At 35.8% G+C, this 21,246-nt stretch overlaps 1 protein-coding gene across 1 annotated transcript in view; it reads right to left on the bottom strand.

Moving 5' to 3' along the window:
• Positions 1 to 14,322, bottom strand: part of SUCO (SUN domain containing ossification factor) — a 67,045-nt gene extending 52,723 nt beyond the window's left edge. The window contains exons 1-5 of the mRNA XM_052653551.1: positions 14,203 to 14,322; positions 12,420 to 12,530; positions 9,897 to 10,051; positions 1,065 to 1,202; positions 677 to 830 (exon numbers count right to left, since the gene is read on the bottom strand). Of these exons, the coding sequence (XP_052509511.1) occupies positions 677 to 830; positions 1,065 to 1,202; positions 9,897 to 10,051; positions 12,420 to 12,530; positions 14,203 to 14,322 (678 nt within the window). The remainder of the gene's footprint in view (positions 1 to 676; positions 831 to 1,064; positions 1,203 to 9,896; positions 10,052 to 12,419; positions 12,531 to 14,202) is intronic.
• Between the last annotated feature and the right edge of the window lie 6,924 nt (positions 14,323 to 21,246).

The following is a 21,246-nucleotide window of genomic DNA, read 5'->3' as shown; positions in this document are numbered from 1 at the left end:
TGTTTTTGTTAAGTTCATTGAGTGGCCTTTCTCTCTTTCTTTAGTTATTAGATGAAGGGAATACACTTCTCTGCCAACATTCTTTCAGGAAGTTCTATACTAGCCTGTGTACTGGCCTCTACATGAAGTCAAAGTAAAACTCAAAAGGAGAAAAGAAAATAAAGCTCTTATACAGGGATGAGCCTTGCCTTTAAGAATCATATTCGTTAATATAAGCTGGTCTAGTTGTATTTTGCATACAAATAACAAAGGGTAAAATGTCCCTTTAAAATAATTCTAGTTGAAGAGCCTAAATTTAATCCTGTATTACTGAATTATAGTCTGAAGATACTTAAAACAATCATAACTTCTATAAGGCTCTCTTTAAAAATTGCTTAAAAAAGGACTTTATGCATCTGGTACCAAACAGTCTATGGTAGCAGAAAACCATTTATACGTAAACATAACCAAAGAGAGGTCACATTTGGGACAACTTTATGTATGAACATTACATTGCCAATAGTTTCATGAAGTAACCACTTGCTCTCTGGGAGCACACTTCACCTCAGTTCCACACTGATCACTAACTATTGATCCCCTAACTTTATGGCAAATATGATTAACAAATTACAAGACTGGTTAAAAACGAAAATGAATTGTATAACAAAGTAGGAGATAGTGCATGTTTTTTACCTACCTCATTTTTTAAATTATCTGAAGAAGCATTCAATGCAGATTTTGGATCACTACCGCCCTGATCACTTGATGAAACTTTTGATTCAAATTCTGACTTTGTTATCTTTCCTTTGCCGTGCGAAGATGACACATTTTCTATATGTTGGCCGACAAGGCTATTTGAAATCAAAAGGCATATTAAATCAACAAATTTCAGCTGAATAACAAGTACACACAAATCCAAACTATAAAAAGTATACATGAATAAAAAGTAAACCAAGAAAGGAGCACAAATAAGTAAGTTTTCTCTCAATCATAAAATTGAATTAAGTATACACCAAAGTCTACTCAAAGGTGACACTGCCGTTTATTATAGAATCATATAAAGACAAACAACAGCTCACACTCACCTTTCAGGTGGACTGACAAAGGAAGGTTGGTCAACTGGAGCATTTGCATCAAGGGCCTCACCAACATCACAATCAGTTTCAGACTGCTCAGTTTCCCCTGGGTTGGCTATAGGGATAGTACCAGAGTCTTCTATTTCACTAAAATAGAAACAAAAAAGACGATCTGACAATTTAATGGACATAATGCAGCATAAGTTAAAAGTGATATTAGTGATTTCCAAAAAAATCCAAGCCAGGAAAAGTTGCTTTATAGTTCTACAGAGGGTTTTCAAGAATTCACATACTGTAAGCTGTGGAAAGATTTAAAACGTGTGAACTGTAGACCCTTGATCTGCTGGTGCCCTTGCCTGGCCTCTAAATAGCTAAGTACCAAAATTTAAAACAAAATATTATTATAATATTTAATATTATATATAAATATATATGTTAATATAATATATAATTGATATTATAATATATTATTAATATATATTAATATTTAATATTGTAAAAAATAAGATCTTTAAATTATTTATTCTAAATGCATCTTCTCTCATGTTTCACTTCTATTACTACATCCGACAGAATGTGGTCCACTGGAGAAGGGAATGGCAAACCACTTCAGTATTCTTGCCTTGAGAACCCCATGAACAGTAGGAAAAGGCAAAATGCTAGGATACTGAAAGAGGAACTCCCTAGGTTGGTAGGTGCCCAATATGCTACTGGAGATCAGTGGAGAAATAACTCCAGAAAGAATGAAGAGATGGAGCCAAAGCAAAAACAACACCCAGTTGTGGATGTAACTGGAGATAGAAGCAAGGTCTGATGCTGTAAAGAGCAATACTGCATAGGAACCTGGAATGTTAGGTCCATGAATCAAGGCAAACTGGAAGGGTCAAACAGGAGATGGCAAGAGTGAACGTCAACATTCTAGGAATCAGAGAACTAAAATGGACTGGAATGGGTGAATTTAACTCAGATGACCATTATATCTACTACTGTGGGCAGGAATCCCTTAGAAGAAATGGAGTAGCCATCATGGTCAACAAGAGAGTCTGAAATGCAGTACTTGGATGCAATCTCAAAAAGGACAGAATGATCTCAGTTCGTTTCCAAGGCTGCCGGGAGCCACCACGGGAGACCCCACCCATGACAGGGTCATGTGGAAGAGAACTGTTAAGCAAGGCTTCAGAACTCAACGGGCTCCCTAGGCTTTCTCGAACATCTACCCCAAAACCAGAATCTGTCTGTTTTACTATTTCATGACTTTCACCAACTCCTCTGACATTAACAGGGGGCTATTCCTGATCTCCTTTCTCTGGAGAAAATCAACTTAGGGCTATAGCTAATAAGTCTCCTGGACATGAGAAGAATATTTCCAATCAAAACCCCTCTGTTAGCATTTTAGCTTGCTTGGCAGATATACCCAGACTCTTGCAGCTACACATGTGATTATTTACAGCCTCCCAACTGTGAGAGGCACGGAAAGCCTAAAAATAGAGCCTTTCAAAGAGTTAAAAGTTACTAGAGTAGTGCTAGGCATAGGATTTCATTATTGGGCCAATGCTTGTTGCTAAGTTCCCATATCTCTTATCCACTGTGCACCTGGGAGTGCATTAGTTAACACAGTTGGAAAGTAAGAAAAACAAGTGTAGCCTTGAAATTAACCACATCAGACTTTTGAGCTAATTGGTTCTTTCTTGTAACTCACTACACCTTTGCTTCCTGAGAATGTAACTCTGTTTAATACTTTTTGAGGCTGACATAGATTAGAAATATGAGAAAAAACATTTCAAGGGAAAATAAGTTTTCTGGTTGAGAAGCCTTTATCAAAACAGGGTCATAAAATGTTCACAGACCACCAAGGCCAGAAGATAATGTACACAATATTGTTTATGGGAAAGGTTTGCAGAAAAATCCTGGTTTCGATAAAGACAAAACAGATATAATGTTTGGGCTGACTCTGTATGACTTTGCATCTTTCATTTCCCTCTATGTACAAGTAAAGGTATAAAAGATCCTTTTAAAAATAAAAACAATGGGCCTCTCTTGAAGAAGCTTGGTCACTCTGTGTTTTTCTTTTTTCTCTTTTTTTCTCTCTCACTTTTTCAGGCTGATCCCTTGGAGCACAGAGGCTCCCTGCGTTCACTTATCTGCCCAAGTTTCTAAGACCTGAACGGGAAGACGCTCTGCGTCTTCACTCCCTCGGAAGACCGGGAAGGCACCTGTGGCCTCCATGAGCAAGGCAAACTTCTTGTCTCGAAGTTTTATTGGCTTTCTATGTAAACCAAGGAATATCAGCCTCTTTCTCTCCTCTATTTTCTTATCTACAATATTCTTTCCTTATCTCTCTCTAAATCATCCGCTGATGCTGTTTTTCCTTCAGGTTCCCCTTGATCCTGTGGGGGCTGGACCCCAGCACAAGGTACACCATTCAATATCACAGTTATCCAAGTCTATGACCCAACCAGCATCGCGGAAGAAGTTGAACGGTTTTATGAAGACCTACAAGACCTTTTAGAACTAACACCCAAAAAAGATGTCCTTTTCATTATAGGGGACTGGAATGAAAAGTACGAAGTTAAGAAACACCTGGAGTAACAGGCAAATTTGGCCTTGCAATACAGAATGAAGCGGGGCAAAGGCTAATAGAGTTTTGCCAAGAGAACGCACTGGTCATAGCAAACACCCTCTTCCAACAACATAAGAGAAGACTCTACACATGGACCTCACCAGATGGTCAACACCAAAATCAGATTGATTATATTCTTTGCAGCCAAGGATGGAGAAGCTCTATACAGTTAGCAAAAACAAGACCGGGAGCTGACTATGGCTCAGATCATGAACTCCTTATGCCAAATTCAGACTTAAATTGAAGAAAGTAGGGAAAACCACTAGACCATTCAGGTATGACCTAAATCAAATCCCTTATGATTATACAGTGAAAGTGAGAAATAGATTTAAGGGACTAGATCTGATAGACAGAGTGCCTGATGAACTTTGGACGGAGGTTCGTGATATTGTACAGGAGACGGGGATCAAGACCATCCCCGTGGAAAAGAAATGCAAAAAAGCAAAACAGCTGTCTAGGGAGGCCTTACAAATAGCTGTGAAAAGAAGAGAAGCGAAAGGCAAAGGAGAAAAGGAAAGATATAAGCATCTGAATGCAGAGTTCCAAAGAATAGCAAAAGGAGGTAAGAAAGCCTTCTTCAGCGATCAATGCAAAGAAATAGAGGAAAACAACAGAATGGGAAAGACTAGAGATCTCTTCAAGAAAATTAGAGATACCAAGGGAATATTTCATGCAAAGATGGGCTCGATAAAGGACAGAAATGGTCTGGACCTAACAGAAGCAGAAGATATGAAGAAGACGTGGCAAGAATACACAGAAGAACTGTACAAAAAACATCTTCATGACCAAGATAATCACGATGGTGTGATCACTCACCTACAGCCAGACATCCTGGAATGTGAAGTTAAGTGGGCCTTAGAAAGCATCACTACAAACAAAGCTAGTGGAGGTGATGGAATTCCAGTTGAGCTATTTCAAATCCTGAAAGATGATGCTGTGAAAGTGCTGCATTCAATATGTCAGCAAATTTGGAAAACTCAACAGTGGCCACAGGACTGGAAAAGGTCAGTTTTCATTCCAATCCCAAAGGCAATGCCAAAGAATGCTCAAACTACCGCACAACTGCACTCATCTCACACGCTAGTAAAGTAATGCTCAAAATTCTCCAAGCCAGGCTTCAGCAATACCTGAACCGTGAACTCCCTGATGTTCAAGCTGGTTTTAGAAAAGGCAGAGGAACCAGAGATCAAATTGCCAACATCTGCTGGATCATAGAAAAAGCAAGAGAGTTCCAGAAAAACATCTATTTCTGCTTTATTGACTATGCCAAAGCCTTTGACTGTGTGGATCACAATCAACTGTGGAAAACTCTGAAAGAGATGGGAATACCAGACCACCTGATCACCCTCTTGAGAAACCTATATGCAGGTCAGGAAGCAACAATTAGAACTGGACACGGAACAACAGACTGGTTCCAAATAGGAAAAGGAGTACGTCAAGGCTGTATATTGTCACCCTGCTTATTTAACTTATATGCTGAGTACATCATGTGAAACACTGGGCTGGAAGAAACACAAGCTGGGATCAAGACTGCTGGGAGAAATATCAATAACCTCAGACAGGCAGATGACACCACCCTTATGGCAGAAAGTGAAAAGGAACTAAAAAGCCTCTTGATGAAAGTGAAAGGGGAGAGTGAAAAAGTTGTTAAAGCTCAACATTCAGAAAACTAAGATCATGGCATCTGGTCCCATTAGTTCACGGGAAATAGATGGGGAAACAGTGGTAACAGTGTCAGACTTCATTTTTGGGGGCTCCAAAATCACTGCAGATGGTGACTGCAGCCATGAAATTAAAAGATGCTTACTCCTTGGAAGAAAAGTTATGACCAACCTAGAGAGCATATTGAAAAGCAGAGACATTACTTTGCCAACTAAGGTCCGCCTAGTCAAGGCTATGGTTTTTCCAGTAGTCATGTATGGATGTGAGAGTTGGACTGTGAAGAAAGCTGAGCGCCAAAGAATTGATGCTTTTGAACTGTGTTGTTGGAGAAGACTCTTGAGAGTCCCTTGGACTGCAAGGAGATCCAACCAGTCCATGTGAAGAAGATCAGTCCTAGGTGTTCTTTGGAAGGAATGATGCTAAAGCTGAAACTCCAGTACTTTGGCCACCTCATGTGAGGAGTTGACTCACTGGAAAAGAGTGATGGTGGGAGGGACTGGGGGCAGAAGGGGACAACAGAGGATGAGATAGCTGAATGGCATCACTGACTCGATGGACATGAGTTTGAGTGAACTCCGGGAGTTGGTGATGGACAGGGAGGCCTGGCATGCTGCAATTCATGGGGTCGCAAAGAGTAGGACACGACTGAGCGACTGAACTGAGCCAATATTAGAGTTATTATTGCCTACAGTATCAAGAAATCATCTATTACCTCAAAATGCTTCACTAAAGTTCTTAAAGCACTTTTATAATTTCATTTAAAATATATATATCTTAGTATTTTTCCCTCACTTACTTTCATTTCACTAGACAATCATGTTCAATATAATGAGAAAATGAGATGTACTGCTCAGATATATAGTATCTAGACTTAAATACTAAGTGTTTAATATTAAAAAAATTTAAAAACTGTCATTATTTCTAAGCATGTCTTCTGTTCCCTCATCCCTTACCAGGGTGAACTCCTAAATGATAACTGTACCATCTTTGTGTACAACTCCTTCAACCCAGTCCCTCATATTCTAGAAAAGAGCATGTATCTAAAAAGTGCCTGAGGCAGAAAAATAGTGGTAATGATAAAAATATTAACTCATGCATATATTCTTACTCTATGCCAGATACTGTCCTATACATTTTATATAAGCTAACTCATTTGACAAAGGATATGTTTAATATACTATTAAAAGAAAGGGGTTTTGTTCTTTGTACTGTTGCTGAAGCTAGGCATACAAAAGAGACTTTCTAAATTAAGGAAACTTTAAACATCACTAATCATCAGGGAAAAGGAAAATCAAGACCACAAAGAGATATCTGTCAGATGGCTATTATCGAAAAGTTTGCAGGGATTTCCCTGGTGGTACAGTGGTTAAGAATCCACTTCCCAATGGAGGGACCTGGGTTCAATCTCTGGCCTGGGAACTAAGATTCCCTATGCTGTGGGGCACCTAAGCCTGTGCACTGCAACTAGAGAATAATCCCCACTCATCACAACTGAGAGAAAGCCCATGCATAGCAATGAAGATCCAGTGCAGCCAAAACTAAATAAATTCCAAAAAAAAAAAAAAAAAAAAGGACTAAGTAACAAATGTTGGCCAAGGATGTGGAGAAAAGAGAACCCATGCGCACTGTTGGTGGGGATGTGAATAGGTGCATCCACTGTAGAAAACAGTATGGAGGTTTCTCAAAAAAATTAAAACTATGACCCAGCAATTTCCCTTGGAGTATGTACTCAAAAAAAAACAGAACTCTAATTTGAAAAGATACATGTACTCAATGTTCACAACAGCATTATTTACAATTCCCAACTCATGGAAACAACCTAAGTGTTCACCAACAGATGAATGGATAAAGAAGCTGTCATATATATACCCACACGTGCAATGGAATACTACCCAGCAAAAAAAAAAAAGAATGAAATCTTGCCATTTGCAGCAACATGGATGGACTTGGAGGGCATTATGCTAAAAGTGAAATAAGTCAGAGAAAGATAAATACTGTATGAGATAGCTTATATGTGAAATCTAAAAACTACAACAAATTAGTGAATGTAACCAAAAAAAAAGCAGATGCACAGATATAGAGACCAAACTAGTGGCTACCAATGGGGACGGTTCAGTTCAGTTCAGTCACTCAGTCGTTCCCAACTCTTTGTGACCCCACATACTGCAGCACACCAGGCTTCCCTATCCCACATCACCAACTCCTGAAGCCTACTCAAACCAAGTCCATTGAGTCGGTGATGCCATCCAACCATCTTATCCTCTGTCGTCTCTTGCTCCTCCTGCCTTCAATCTTTCCCAGCATCAGCGTCTTTGCAAGAGTTGGTTCTTTGCATCAGGTGGCCAAAGAATTGGAGTTTCAGCCTCAGCATCAGTCCTTGCAATGAAGATTCAGGACCGATTTCCTTTAGGATTGTCTGGTTGGACCTCCTTGCAGTCCAAGGGACTCTCAAGAGTCTTCTCGAACAACACAGTTCAAAAGCATCAATCCTTCAATTCTCACTTTTCTTTAAAGTCCACCTCTCACATCCATACATGACTACTGGAAAAACCATAGCTTTGACTAGATAGACCTTTGTTGGCAAAGTAATGTCTCTGCTTTTCAGTATGCTGTCTAGGTTCGTCATAGCATTTCTTTCAAGGGGCAAGCATCTTTTATTTTCATGGTTGCAGTCACCATCACCAGTGATTTTGGAGCCCCCAAAACTAAAGTCTGTCACTGTTTCCACTGTTTCTCCATCTATTTGCCATGAAGTGATGGGATCACCTGCCATTATCTTAGTTTTCTGAATGTTGAACTTTAAGCCAACCTGTTCACTCTCCTCTTTCACTTTCATCAAGAGGCTCTTTAGTTCTTCCTCACTTTCTGCCATAGGGTGTATCATCTGCGTATCTGAGGTTCGTGATATTTCTCCCAGCAATCTTGATTCCAGCTTGTGCTTCTTCCAGCCCAGCATTTTGCATGATGTACTCTGCATATAAGTTAAATAATCAGGGTGACAATATACAGCTTTGACGTACTCCTTTTCCTATTTGGAACCAGTCTGTTGTTCCATGTCTAGTTCTAACTGTTGCTTCCTGACTTGCATACACATTTCATAGAAGGCAGGTAAGGTGGTCTGGTATTCCCATCTCTTTCAGAACTTTCCACAGTTTTTTGTGATCCACACAGTCAAAGGCTTTGGCGTAGTCAATAAAGCAAAAATAGATGTTTCTCTGGAATTCTCTTGTTTTTTCAATGATCCAACAGATGTTGGCAATTTAATCTCTGGTTCTTCTGCCTTTTCTAAATCCAGCTTGAACATCTGGAAGTTCACAGTTCAGGTACAATTGAAGCCTGGCTTGGAAAATTTTGAGCATTACTTTGCTAGCATGTGAGATGAGTGCAATTGTGCAATAGTTTGAACATTCTTTTGCATTGCCTTTCTTTGGGATTGGAATGAAAACTGACACTTTCCAGTCCTGTGGCCACTGCTGAGTTTTCCAAATTTGCTGGCATATTAAGTGCAGCAGTTACACAGCTTTATCTTTTAGGATTTGAAATAGCTCAACTGGAATTCCATCACCTCCACTAGCTTTGTTCGTAGTGATGCCTCCTAAGGCCATTTGACTTCACATGCCAGGATGTCTGGTTCTAGGTGAGTGATCACACCATCATGATCATCTGGGTCATGAAGATCTTTTTCTGTACAGTTCTTCTATGTATTCTTGCCACCTCTTCTTCATATCTTCTGCTGTTAGGTCCATACCATTTCTGTCCTTTATTGTGCTCATCTTTGCATGAAATGTTCCCTTGGTATCTCGAACTTTCTTGAAGAGATCTCTAGTTTTTCCCATTGTATTGTTTTCCTCTAATTCTTTGCACTGATTGCTAAGGAAGGCTTTTTTATGTCTCTTTGCTATTCCTTGGAACTCTGCATTCAAATGGGTATATCTTTCCTTTTGTGTAGGAAGGAGCAATACAGGGGTGGAGAAGTGGGAGGCACAAAGTACTGGGTATAAGACAGGCTCAAGTATGTAGCATAAAACATGGAGAATGGAGTCAATACTTTGTAATAACTGAAAATGGAAAGTAGCCTTTAAAAATGGTGTAAAACATTTTTAAAAGAGAGAAAAAGAAACCAAAATATTCCAAATTTATCTAAATATACTGAATATTTATTATCAAGCTTGAAAAAGTTAGCTATCATACAAAGACATATTATGAATGGAATGACACAGTAATACTTAATGGAAATGAACACTCTGACATTGGAATTTTTGATAATTATAGGAAAGATTATTCAGTTAAGTTCCATGTTTCTTAAACAAGAATCTCACTTTACCTATATTATGCAGATAATTCATGCCTGGGATACAATCAACTTCCCTGAGTTAGACAGAAGAATAAATACTCATTATGCCATAAGATCATTACATTTAAAAATAAAAAAATTAAAAACACAAAACAGGTGCATTATTATATAGGTCTGCTATATAGACTAAAGGTCAAATTTAAGTATCAGAGAAATTTTTCTGTCATTATCTAATGATGTTCTTTTTTTCTTTGTAATGACTTACTCAAGTTTTGAGATTGGAGTGACCTCTGAGGTAGATGAACTGGAAATATTTTCATTATTTTCATTGTCCACAACTACACTGGAAGAATCTTCATGAAGATCAACTGTAGGGAGTGTCTCAGTCACAGATGGACTTAACTTTTTTGATTCCGCATCCTGTTTCTAAAAAAGTCAGTTATATTTAATGCTGGGATTAACAAATTCTCTCTTTATTTGCAGAGGATATTATAAAAAGTATGTCTCAAAAGTAACAATATAATGTTCACTAAAAATTACTTTTATAAAAGTCCCTTCTTCTAACATGACCACCCTAAGGAATACATCTCATATTACAATACAGGCTCTACAGATTTGTCATAGCATTTCATAAGCCAGGATAAAGCAGCTTGTCTTTCTTCTTTCCTATTTTGTATCAGGACCTACAAAATTTCTCTCTTACTATAATTACACCTTAATGTATCCTACAGCAACACTGAAATCCTATGTAAATACATGAAACAGTATCTATTAAATAGCATTAGTATTTATTAGTATAAAATACTATATACTAGTATTTAATATATAATAGTATAAATTAAAGTAGTATAAAATAGTGTACCACATAGTTTTTTGTCCCTGAGCAGTTTAGAAGATAATGTGTATCAAGAAGTAACAATACAAGGCATGTATAAATAACATTACAAGGCAATACACGATTCTGGCTGCTCTTTTAAGGCCTGTATGCTGTTTCACTCTTCCAAAATATAATCTGAAATGTACTTAATACCTACTTATCTTTGAAAACCTCTTGTAAGTACTTCCCTCCACCAACCAACTCCATATAGAATTAGCCATTCCTCTTCTTCTATGCCTCCACTGTTATCTGTATAGACTTTAATCACACCTTAATTGCCCTTATTTATTTATTTCTCTTCTTCAATTCCATTATAAATGTCTTGAGTACAGACTATGTTTTTTTGATCTTCATGTTCTTAGTGCCAGCACATACTAGTACCCAGCACACAGTAGACAATACTTACTAAGTGAGTATCAAATGAGAGAGAGGTACTCATGCTCAGTTCAAAGAAAAGAGAAACTAAGGACTACAATGAACTGGAAGAACTAGGACTCTGAAGAAAAGGACAAGCCAGTACAGCAACAGAAAGAAAACAAGAGGCAGAGTCAGAAGAATATAAAGTAAGGACTGTGATATAAAATTAAAACATAAAAGAAAATAAATATAAAACAATATAAAATATAAAAGAATATAAAATTAACAATGTGATATAAAACAAAAATTCTTTATAAAATAAGAAAATAAAATAAAATGTGATCATTTGAGGAATTTACACTAGAATGAAAAGTTAGCAAAGGAATACAAATAGTTTGCAAAATTTATGACGGAGGCTTTGAGAAAAGAACCATCACATTATTATCAAATATTGTATTATCATTCGACATAAAAAATTAATAAGGTAGTTTACACTATTTTTTTTCTTTTATTAATACTAAGTCTCCAAAATCAATGTGAATCTTATACTTACAGCTCATCTCAACTAAGACTATCCACATTTCCAATGTGCAAGAGCCACAGGTAGCTAGTGGCTACTGTACTGAACAGCACAAGTCTCTAAAGATGCAGTAAGCACTTCAATGTACTTGAACAAGAGAATACCATGAGAAAAATTCAGGAAAATGAAAAATGGCAAGACTGTTTGGGATACTTGTATAACTGAAGGGCTACAGAGATCACTTTTCCCTTACTCTGATGCATAAATCTTTTCCAAATGTCCTCCAAAATTCATTAAAATGAAATGTACTATCTCTCCCTAGATAACCCAATTAAATCATAAAATAACTCTGGCTGTGTTTTTTTAAAGAGCATTTCCCCTTCTTTTAAGCTGAAATTTATTTTTGTTAATATTTAAGAGATTCAGTTTTTCCTTAGTCCTTCTTCCTTCCAGATCAAATATCCCCAGCTTCTTCAGTTATTCCTGATATTAAATGGTTTCCAGATACATCAGCATTCTGATCAACTTACACTCTGGTCTAGTTTTACATATTTCATAAAAGCTGGTATACAAAATGAAAAATAACATTTAGGATATAATATGAGAGAAAAGGGGAAAAAACATAATCTATTAATGATTATTTATTAATATTTCACACTAAGTGATAAAATTTTGGTGTCAAAATACTCTGTATTCTACATACAAATACTTTAAGTCAGAAAAAATGTCCCCTGACATCTGAAAACCTGAGAGAAGATAAGTAATTATACTGAGCCAAAATGGAACCTAAAAAGAAAGATTTACAACCAAACCTATACTACAAGGAAAATGGTCACATTTACTATTACATCAGTAATTTTTAATTTTCTCAAAAACAGTACCTAACAGGTGACTAATATTAAAGCCAGTTGCATGGTATCACAAAAAGAAAGAGGAAAAAAAAATATACAATATGTTGACCAAATAAATGTATTCTATGTTGTGAAGCGGTTTGAAAAGCCGTATCATTAAAAAATCAAAGCAACAAATCTTACCTGTACATTCACAATGTAGTCATCTTTTAATTTGTTTTCTTCTGGAGGAACAGGTAAGCTTGAATCTACTTTTCCCGATAATTCAGCATTGACAGGTCCCCCTCTTTCATCCTATATTGCAACAAAGAAAAGGCTGACTGATAAAACTGCTTCACAAAATAGTCCTGAAGCAATATTAAGACTGTCTTTCCATACAACCAAAACACTTTATTGTGATTTTAATAATTTTGTTTCCATGCTTATTGTCTACCTTCATGCATTACTCTCCTTACTGCTTCACTTCAAATGTATACTACATGTGTATACTAGCAGTACAGTAATGAGCATAGCTGCCTTCCAAATATACACTACATTTGATTTCTTAATAAGCACTTTAGTCCTACCACCCAGCACTGTATGTTAGACACACAGGAAGATCAGTAAATATCTGGTAAATATATATGCTTATAGCTTTTTGTGTCATCTCTTTTGATACTGTTAAGTTAGAATTTCAGATATATTTTCTTTAAATGTATATTCTGGCATATAAGTTTCATAAAAGCAAAGTTCATATCCATCATATTCTAACCCTATAAAGAACATAATAGGTAACCAAATGTTTACTGAAAGAATGTCTATTTCCCCTTCCTTAACACTTTGCTTAAATTCACTTTTAACAACATTTAAGTCTTATTTCTCATCAAAGAGATTAGCTTTAAGTCTTACAGATTGTGCATAGACGCATACAATTACACTTTTTTTGGAGAGGTATCCAGCAAGAGTCTTCAAAATGTTAACTGCTCTATCCTTGAAACAGATCCTGTATAACTCAGAAATTTAAATCCATTCTAAACATCATGTCAAAAAAAGAAAACACCCAAGCATATAATTAAAAGTTTATGCATACACACACACACACAAATGCAGACACAAACATGCATGTATAAACACAACTGAGAGCCTCTCAGCCAAAAAAGTGCTTAAATAAATTTGACATATCCATATAATGGAATAAAAATGTAGCTATTCAAAATAATACAGTAACATACAAAGGTATCCACAGATACTGCTGGGGAAGAGGGGAAGTCAACTTGTGCAATATTTATGGCATTTTACTAAAAATTAAAACATTAATTTGTCAGCTATGATGTATCTATACCCAAAGACAATGGTCTGAGTGTTTTAATAAGAAACAGCAAATTATGGTTCCTTTGGGGATGGGAAGGGGATACAAAGATGAATATCTTACAGTGTATATAAATTATTCCTCTAATTTAAAATAAGTACGTTGATTTTCCGGGGGGGGGGGGGGCGGGGTGAGGGGGAGCCAAATCTAGCTGAAGTCAATAATCACCTTTTACGATTTAAAATGATAATAAACTATTTAGAGACCATCAGATTTTTTTGCCTCTGTCTATTCATTCTACCCAATTATATGAAACAAAGTACATAGCCAATCATTTCAGGTTCTCCCTACAATTCTCATTTCTAATAGTTTTTAATTTATAAGACTCAGGTTTCTTTAGAGACACTTTAAGTAGTTAAAGTATTAAAAAGAGAGTCCTAGTTTTCAGTTCTCTGAACAGGTACTATTTTTCTCCTTATAATACAAGCAATAAGAATAAATAAATAAATATTTAGGTTAATTTCAGAATTACCTAAGTAACTCCTCAAAGTATAGCAAAGAAAATTACAAATCTCCATCAAAAATAATGTCACAGTATTTTTGAAATATTTTTACTCCAAATGTTTTGAGAAGACAAAGCTAATACACAAATTACAACTTCATCTTTATTTAAGGTACCTTTTTCTGGGATTGTACATCTTCATTTTCTAGTGCACAATTGTCATCTTGAGAGTAATACAATGAAGCTGAAGAACTCTCTTTACAACACACATGCCAACTTGGAAGCCTGTAAAACATCCACGGTCACCATCCAAAAAAAAAAAAAGTAAGATTGTTAAATCAACATATTCCATACCATGAACTAGAATTTGAGGCAAGAGACAAACAGATGGTTCTTATCCTAATGTTCTTGACAATTTGACCATTTAATGATGAAGACAAATGTACATAAGACAAAGGTTTTTTATTTAATACCCTAAGAAAAATATAAAGTGTTATCAGCACTCCAAGTAAGACATCATTAATCTCACAAAGGTAAAACAGGAAATACTTCACAATAATAAGAGTATCTGACAATTATCACAGAAGGAACAGAGAAAGTTGATGAACAGCTAACCTCCTCAAAAGCACCAGATGCCACTGATATTCTAAATTCTACCAAATATTTAAGAACAGATAATGCTAAAGCTACCTGAACTATTTCAAAGTATAGAAGTAAAGCTTCCAAATTATTTCATAGGGAACAAAACAATGATATCAAAAATTAATGGAAACAGTACATATATGTAAATACTATAGGTTAATAATACATATGAAATCAGACACAAAAGTTCTGACGAAAATAAAAAAGAAAAAATCTCCATTAACATACCCAAGATGCAACACACCACTGTTACGGTCAAGTAGAGTTTAGCTCTGATATTCCAAAATGGTTTAGAATATATTTACTTTGCTATGCAAAAATATCAAGGAAAAGAAATCTCATTATCATCACCAAAGGACATCTGATAAATTTATGCAGCCATCCAGATTTTAAAAGTCAATAAAATAGTAATACATAGATATTTAACATGAGAAATACATAGTACATGCATAACACATAAGCCTAAGAGTCACTATCATAATCAGTGAAGAAACCAAAATATCCCTATTTAGATCTGAAACAAGACAAGAATGTCCATTATCACTAGTATTACATAATACGAGGACAAAGGCAGTATAAAAACAGGAAAGGATACAGTAAAATTACCAATAATTGCAGATGAATTTATATGGTTGGAAAGCTAAAAAGTGCTAAAAGAAGGCTTGAGTATAAAATAATATTTCTAACCCACTCCAGTACTCTTGCCTGGAAAATCCCACTGAGGAGGCTGGTAGGCTGCAGTTCATGGGGTCGCTAAGAGTCAAGACATGACTGAGCGACTTCACTTTTCACTTTCATGCACTGGAGAAGGAAATGGCAACCCACTCCAGTATTCTCGCCTGGAGAATCCCAGGGATGGGGAAGCCTGGTGGACAGCTGTCTACGGGGTCGCACAGAGTCGGACACGACTGAAGCGACTTAGCAGTAGCAGCAGATAAAAAATTAAGAAAGAAATCAGCAGATACTCTACTCAAATCATCGCCACCAGTTGTAAGAGTTAACAGAAGAAAAGTCCTCATTTATAATAGAAACAATAAAATACCAAAGATAAACTTAGCGAGAAATGTTCTACACAAATACACATACGTGTTCTGTGTTCTTAATTGTAAAAATATTTGAAATTGATATTATTTAAGTTGAAAAAAAAAAGTTTTACACAATTCAAAGTTATATGGAAGATCTGAAAACCACACACTGAAGTTGCAAAAAATAAAGCTTTAAAAAAATTAAGACAAACTGACTCTAAAGTTTATTTAAACAGAAGAGTCAAGAAGATTTTAATGTGGGGAAATTAGACATCTAAGAAATCACAATAATTACAACAATATAGCAGTGAGATGAAAAAGCAAAAGGGAATTCCCAGGGTGGCTGCAAAGAGAATTCCGTGGATGACAGCTGTACGTACACAAAGAGGGCAACTGAAACTAAATTGGAGGTCATCAGAAGCTCTGGAAGAGTCTTCTTTTGGAGGACGGAATTAACAGCACAAGTTAGAGGAGTCTCTGAAAATCTCAAGAACAGATCTGCATAACTAGCAGATAATTTGTAATTAAAGAGAAAAATAAGAAAACACAAGTCATATATTAGCCCCATGAAAATGGAAAAGTAAAACAGAAAAAGGAAAAGTAATCATGTTTTACTACATGGCTCAGTTGTGTCATTTATAGTCATGAATACTGATCTAATACAAATTATGACTGACTACATTACCAGGAGAATCTGATCATTTGCAGTAACATACCTAAAACTGACATTAAAACAATTATTTTAGAGAAAAAGAAGTAAACAAAATTCATCAACTAAAAGATCAAAGTGGTTTCCTTGAAAAGGAAAAATGAGGAAAGAGGGATGAAGGACTGACTTCTTTGCAAAAGCAAATAAAACAAAAATCCTTGTAGAACTATCTTTTTGTTACATCATTTTGATAAAAATTAAAACCAAATAAAAGAGCAAAGTACATAATAACATATACATATAGTATGCTTCTATGTGTGCACATGTGTACTAAAGGCACCTGTACATGCATAAATTTCTCTGAAAGAATTAAAAACAAAAGGGGAAAAAAGCACCACCTTGGTTGCTTCCAGGGTGGAAAACTGAATGACTGGATAGATGGATTTTTTCACTTTTTAATACCCTAAGTCCTTTGAACTTTGAGCCATAAAAATATATTACTTATTCAAATTGTCATATAGATATATCATTATTTATTAAATATTTCCTTATTGACAGACTTTTGCATTGTTTCTCACATAGGTGTTTGTAGTTGTACTTGTCAGTGTATATATACACATATTTGGGACAGCAAAAAGTTTCTGATATTCAAAACTATGGGTGTTAGAATTTTGGTGATTATACCCCCTTATTTTCTTTATTCTTTTCTATACTTTCTAAATTTCTACTACGAGCATATACTAGTTTTATCATCAGTAATTCTGCATGTGCATATGTATATATAAATCCCAATATTCGCAGTTAGTGTGAAGACAGCCAAAAGACATTAAATCTCATGAGACTTATTTTTACTATCGCATAATCAAATTCCATTATACAAAGTTAGGAGCTTTTTGAGTGAGACTAGCACCGGAATCTGCAGTCCATGAGGTTGCAAAGAGTCAGACACAACTTGGCAACCGAACAACAACAAGATATGAATCAGTGGACTCAGCAGACTGTCCTCCCCGATATAAGTGGGCATCATCTAATCCTTTATGGGACTGATCAGAAGAATTTGCCCTTTTTTTCCCCTGCCTCACTATCTGAGCTGTGGCATCTCATGTTCTCTAGCCTTTTTACTGGGATTATATCTTCTGCTTCACTGGTTAATAGGCGTTCAGACTTGATCTGAATTATACCACTGGGTTTCCTCAGTCTCCAGCTTTAAGACAGTAGAATTTCTCAGATTCCATAATCGTGACTCAACATCTCATTTTACATATAAAGTGGGTTCTATTTCTCTGAAGAACCCTAGTACACCTGACATTAGTATGTACTACATTATTAGCATATCTACCCTATTGATAAAGCTACCCTATAGCTTTATCAATAGTATCACTGTTTACCTCTAATATATCAGTCCCTATATAAAGACAGATGCTAATTAAAGACAGACCTGCAAAGATATCCTTAATTTTGTGTATAAGAAAAAAGCCTAAAATAGATAAAAATGATCACCAACTAGGAACTGTCAAGAAATTTTAAATCACCAAAGTAAAATGAAATAACACAAACCCACACCAACTACACTGAAGAAGAATGAATCTCTATAATACAGTCTTTACTGTCAACAAGTTCTCCCAGGTGAATTAGATATGCATGCCCCATCATTAAGAATCACTGGGTCACATTAAAACAGCTGAGGGCACTTTGCTGCATGACTAAATGGATCTGATTCCATACTACTGAAGCAACTTTCAAAAACTGTACTGTGAAAACCCCAAGCCTGATGAAATTACTTTCAAATTTTTTTAGAAATTCAGCACCAGAAATCACAAGCAAGATAAATGCAGCCCCTGACACTCTCCCCTCAGACTCTATTACTATTGATTAAATCAACTGTGAGCCAAGTATATCCTCTTACACTTAAACTCTTTGACAATCGATTTCATATCCCTAACTACTTTAGCCCCTCCCCATATAGCCAAAACCTGCAAACATCAGGTGTTTAACAAATACTTACTAAAGAGGGTTCTTAGGGGAACTGTTTTGTAGCACACAGCAGAAACAAAATTCAATCACTTTTCATTCCTCTTCCCATCAGCCCCATCTCCTGCCTTGACCAATACCACCACCTCCCCAACTCAACCACCCATCCACCACCCCCTCACACAAACACAAAACATAGAATCTGGAAAATAAGAGGACACTTGTGTCTTGTTGTCACCCCCCCTCCACCGCCACCCCACTAATGTGGCATGGATTCACCATTCATATGGAAAGGTATCAACTTTTAGAGTAGACGTAATTAAAAGTCTTGTAAAATTTGCATTTGAGTGTCATTTAGGACACAAAAAGCTAACCATCTTCTAAAACCTGTAAACTAAATTATAAAGCAGAATAATTTTTTTTATTAAAGAGGAAAATATAGGGCACATTACAAAATATTAGAGCAGAAGACCACAGGTCAAAACTGGTAGGTAGGATGCAGGTAAAACAGCAGCAGGAAAACTATCCTTCTGAGCCCATCTGGAGACAAATTGAATACAAAACAGCTACTCTTTCAACTCAAGAAGATAAAGGACAGTTTAAATCTAAGGAGGAAAGGACTCTTAAGGACAGAAATCACTGAAAGAAAAACCAAACCAAAAGATTAAAACCAAAAGTTGGTTCTCCAAGGAAAATATTAAAAAGACAAACCTCTGGAAAAACTGGTAAAGGAGAGTTGGTGATATGAATTAACAAAATTATGTTCTAGAAGCATGAAATAACCACAGGCAAGACATATTTTTTTAATTATAAAATATTAACAGCTATATATACTAATATATTTGAAAACTCAGAAGACATGGATGTTTCTAGAAAAATAACAAAATTGGGACAAAGTATACAAAAATTGGAATTCACTGACAATAATGTAAAAATTTTGAGTGGATTAATCAACACCTTATCTAGAGAAAAGGAAATCCCAATCTTTTTTCCCCCTACTTTTTATTTGGAAATAATTTGAAGCTTTCAGAAGAAATGCCAACATAGTACAAAGAACAACTGCAAACCCTCTCTACCTGCTGTGACCCGTTTGTCCCGTCATTTGCCATTCTCACAGCAAGTTCATGGCCCTCTCTCTTTCCCCACTCCATGTAATCTATCTCAAAGTATCTCTGTACGTGTTTCCTCAGAAAAAAGGATATTTTCTTACACAACCACACCACAATTAACAATCTGAGTAAATGTTACATTGACACAATAATCTATGTCCCCAGAGGTGTCCTTTCAGCATTCCCCCTCCCCTCCTCAACACCAAGCACAGAATCAAGTCTAAGATCATGTCCTGTGTCTTCAGCCTCCTTTAACCTGGAACAGTTCTTGGCCTTTATCTTATACGGTACTGACACTTTTGAAGGACATAATCCTTTTATTTTTAAATACCATGGTCCTTTTTTTGAGGTTTGTCTTATGTTTCATCACGACCAGATTCAGGTTATATATTCCTAGCTGGAATCCTTCATAAGCAATGTGTCTTTCTCAGAGTACCATCTCCAGAAGCATAGGATATCCAACTGTTTCAGTACCTGCAATTCCACTTTTACATACTTCTTAAGAGAAATGAAAACTATGTGTACAAAAATGCCCACAATAGCTTTTACTCCTAATAGCCAAAACCTGAAAGTTGTCCAGATGCTCAACAACAGGAGAATATAAATAAACTGTAGTATATTCATACAATGTATTATACTAGTTCTCACAATCAAAAGGAATGAATTACAAATGAATGAAATAAGACGGATAAATGTTGGAAACATTACACTGAGTGAAAGAAGTCAGGCACAAGAATAAATACTGTATTAATTCTATTTAAATAGGTTTCCAGAAGTAGCAAAACTAATCCATGGTGATAGAAATCAAATCTCCAGTTGCTTCAGGGAATTCTGTAGAATGTGACATGAGCAAACACTCTGGAGTGATAGAAATGCTCTACATCTTGATGGCTGTGAGTTACACAGATGTATGCATTTGTCAAAACTGATCCAACTATACAGTTGACAACATATGCACTTAGCTGTCTGTAAATTATTTCAATTTAAAAAATAAGCAAAAAAGTCAATATTTTCCTCCCCAGCAATAACAAGATAGAAAATAAACCATTAGCAGTAACAATTTTTTAAAATGATTTAGAAATTAACCTTAAAAACTACACAACCATTTACAGAGGAAAAAATGTTAACTCTAATAAAGACCATAAAATCAAGAGACAACTGAAGATCTAGTATGTTCATGGATGGAGTGCTGCTGACAGCAAAGTAAAGACAGCAGTTCTCCCCGAACTAATTCAGCACTCCAATATAATTCTTATCAAAACACCTGAAGGATCCTTACCATATAGCATAGGGAACTCTACTCAATACACTGTAATAATGTGGGGAAAGAAAATGAGAAACAACAGATATATGTATATATATAACAATCACTCTGCTGTATGCCTGCAACTGACACAACACTGTAAATTTACTATATACTCCAATACAAACTAAAAAAAAATTTTTTAAGAAAATCCTAGAGAAAAAAACCTGAAGGATGTTCTAAATATGGAAAAACTGATCTAAGAATAACTATATTAACAAAAAAAGCAAAGGCAAGTGGTTCACCTTGCCAGATAATTAAAATTTATCGCAGAACCACTCTAATTAGTCTATAGTATTAGGACAGCAAAAGATAAGCAAATGGAACAGAATACTCCCAAATGCATTTGTTGGTATAAAGTCTCTCTTTAGAAGCAGCATACATGCAAAGGGCCCAATAAATACTCAGTGAATAAATGACATCAGCCCTTCCTGAGGCATCTGTCACACTACTCAGAATTCACATAACGGTGATTCCAATAACTAAAACAAGTTAGTGTTTTTGTTTTTTTTTAAAGTGTT

Source organism: Budorcas taxicolor, chromosome 16 (genome assembly GCF_023091745.1).
Source record: "Budorcas taxicolor isolate Tak-1 chromosome 16, Takin1.1, whole genome shotgun sequence".
Taxonomy (NCBI): Eukaryota; Metazoa; Chordata; class Mammalia; order Artiodactyla; family Bovidae; genus Budorcas; species Budorcas taxicolor.
This window is presented reverse-complemented; position numbering and strand designations above follow the sequence as displayed.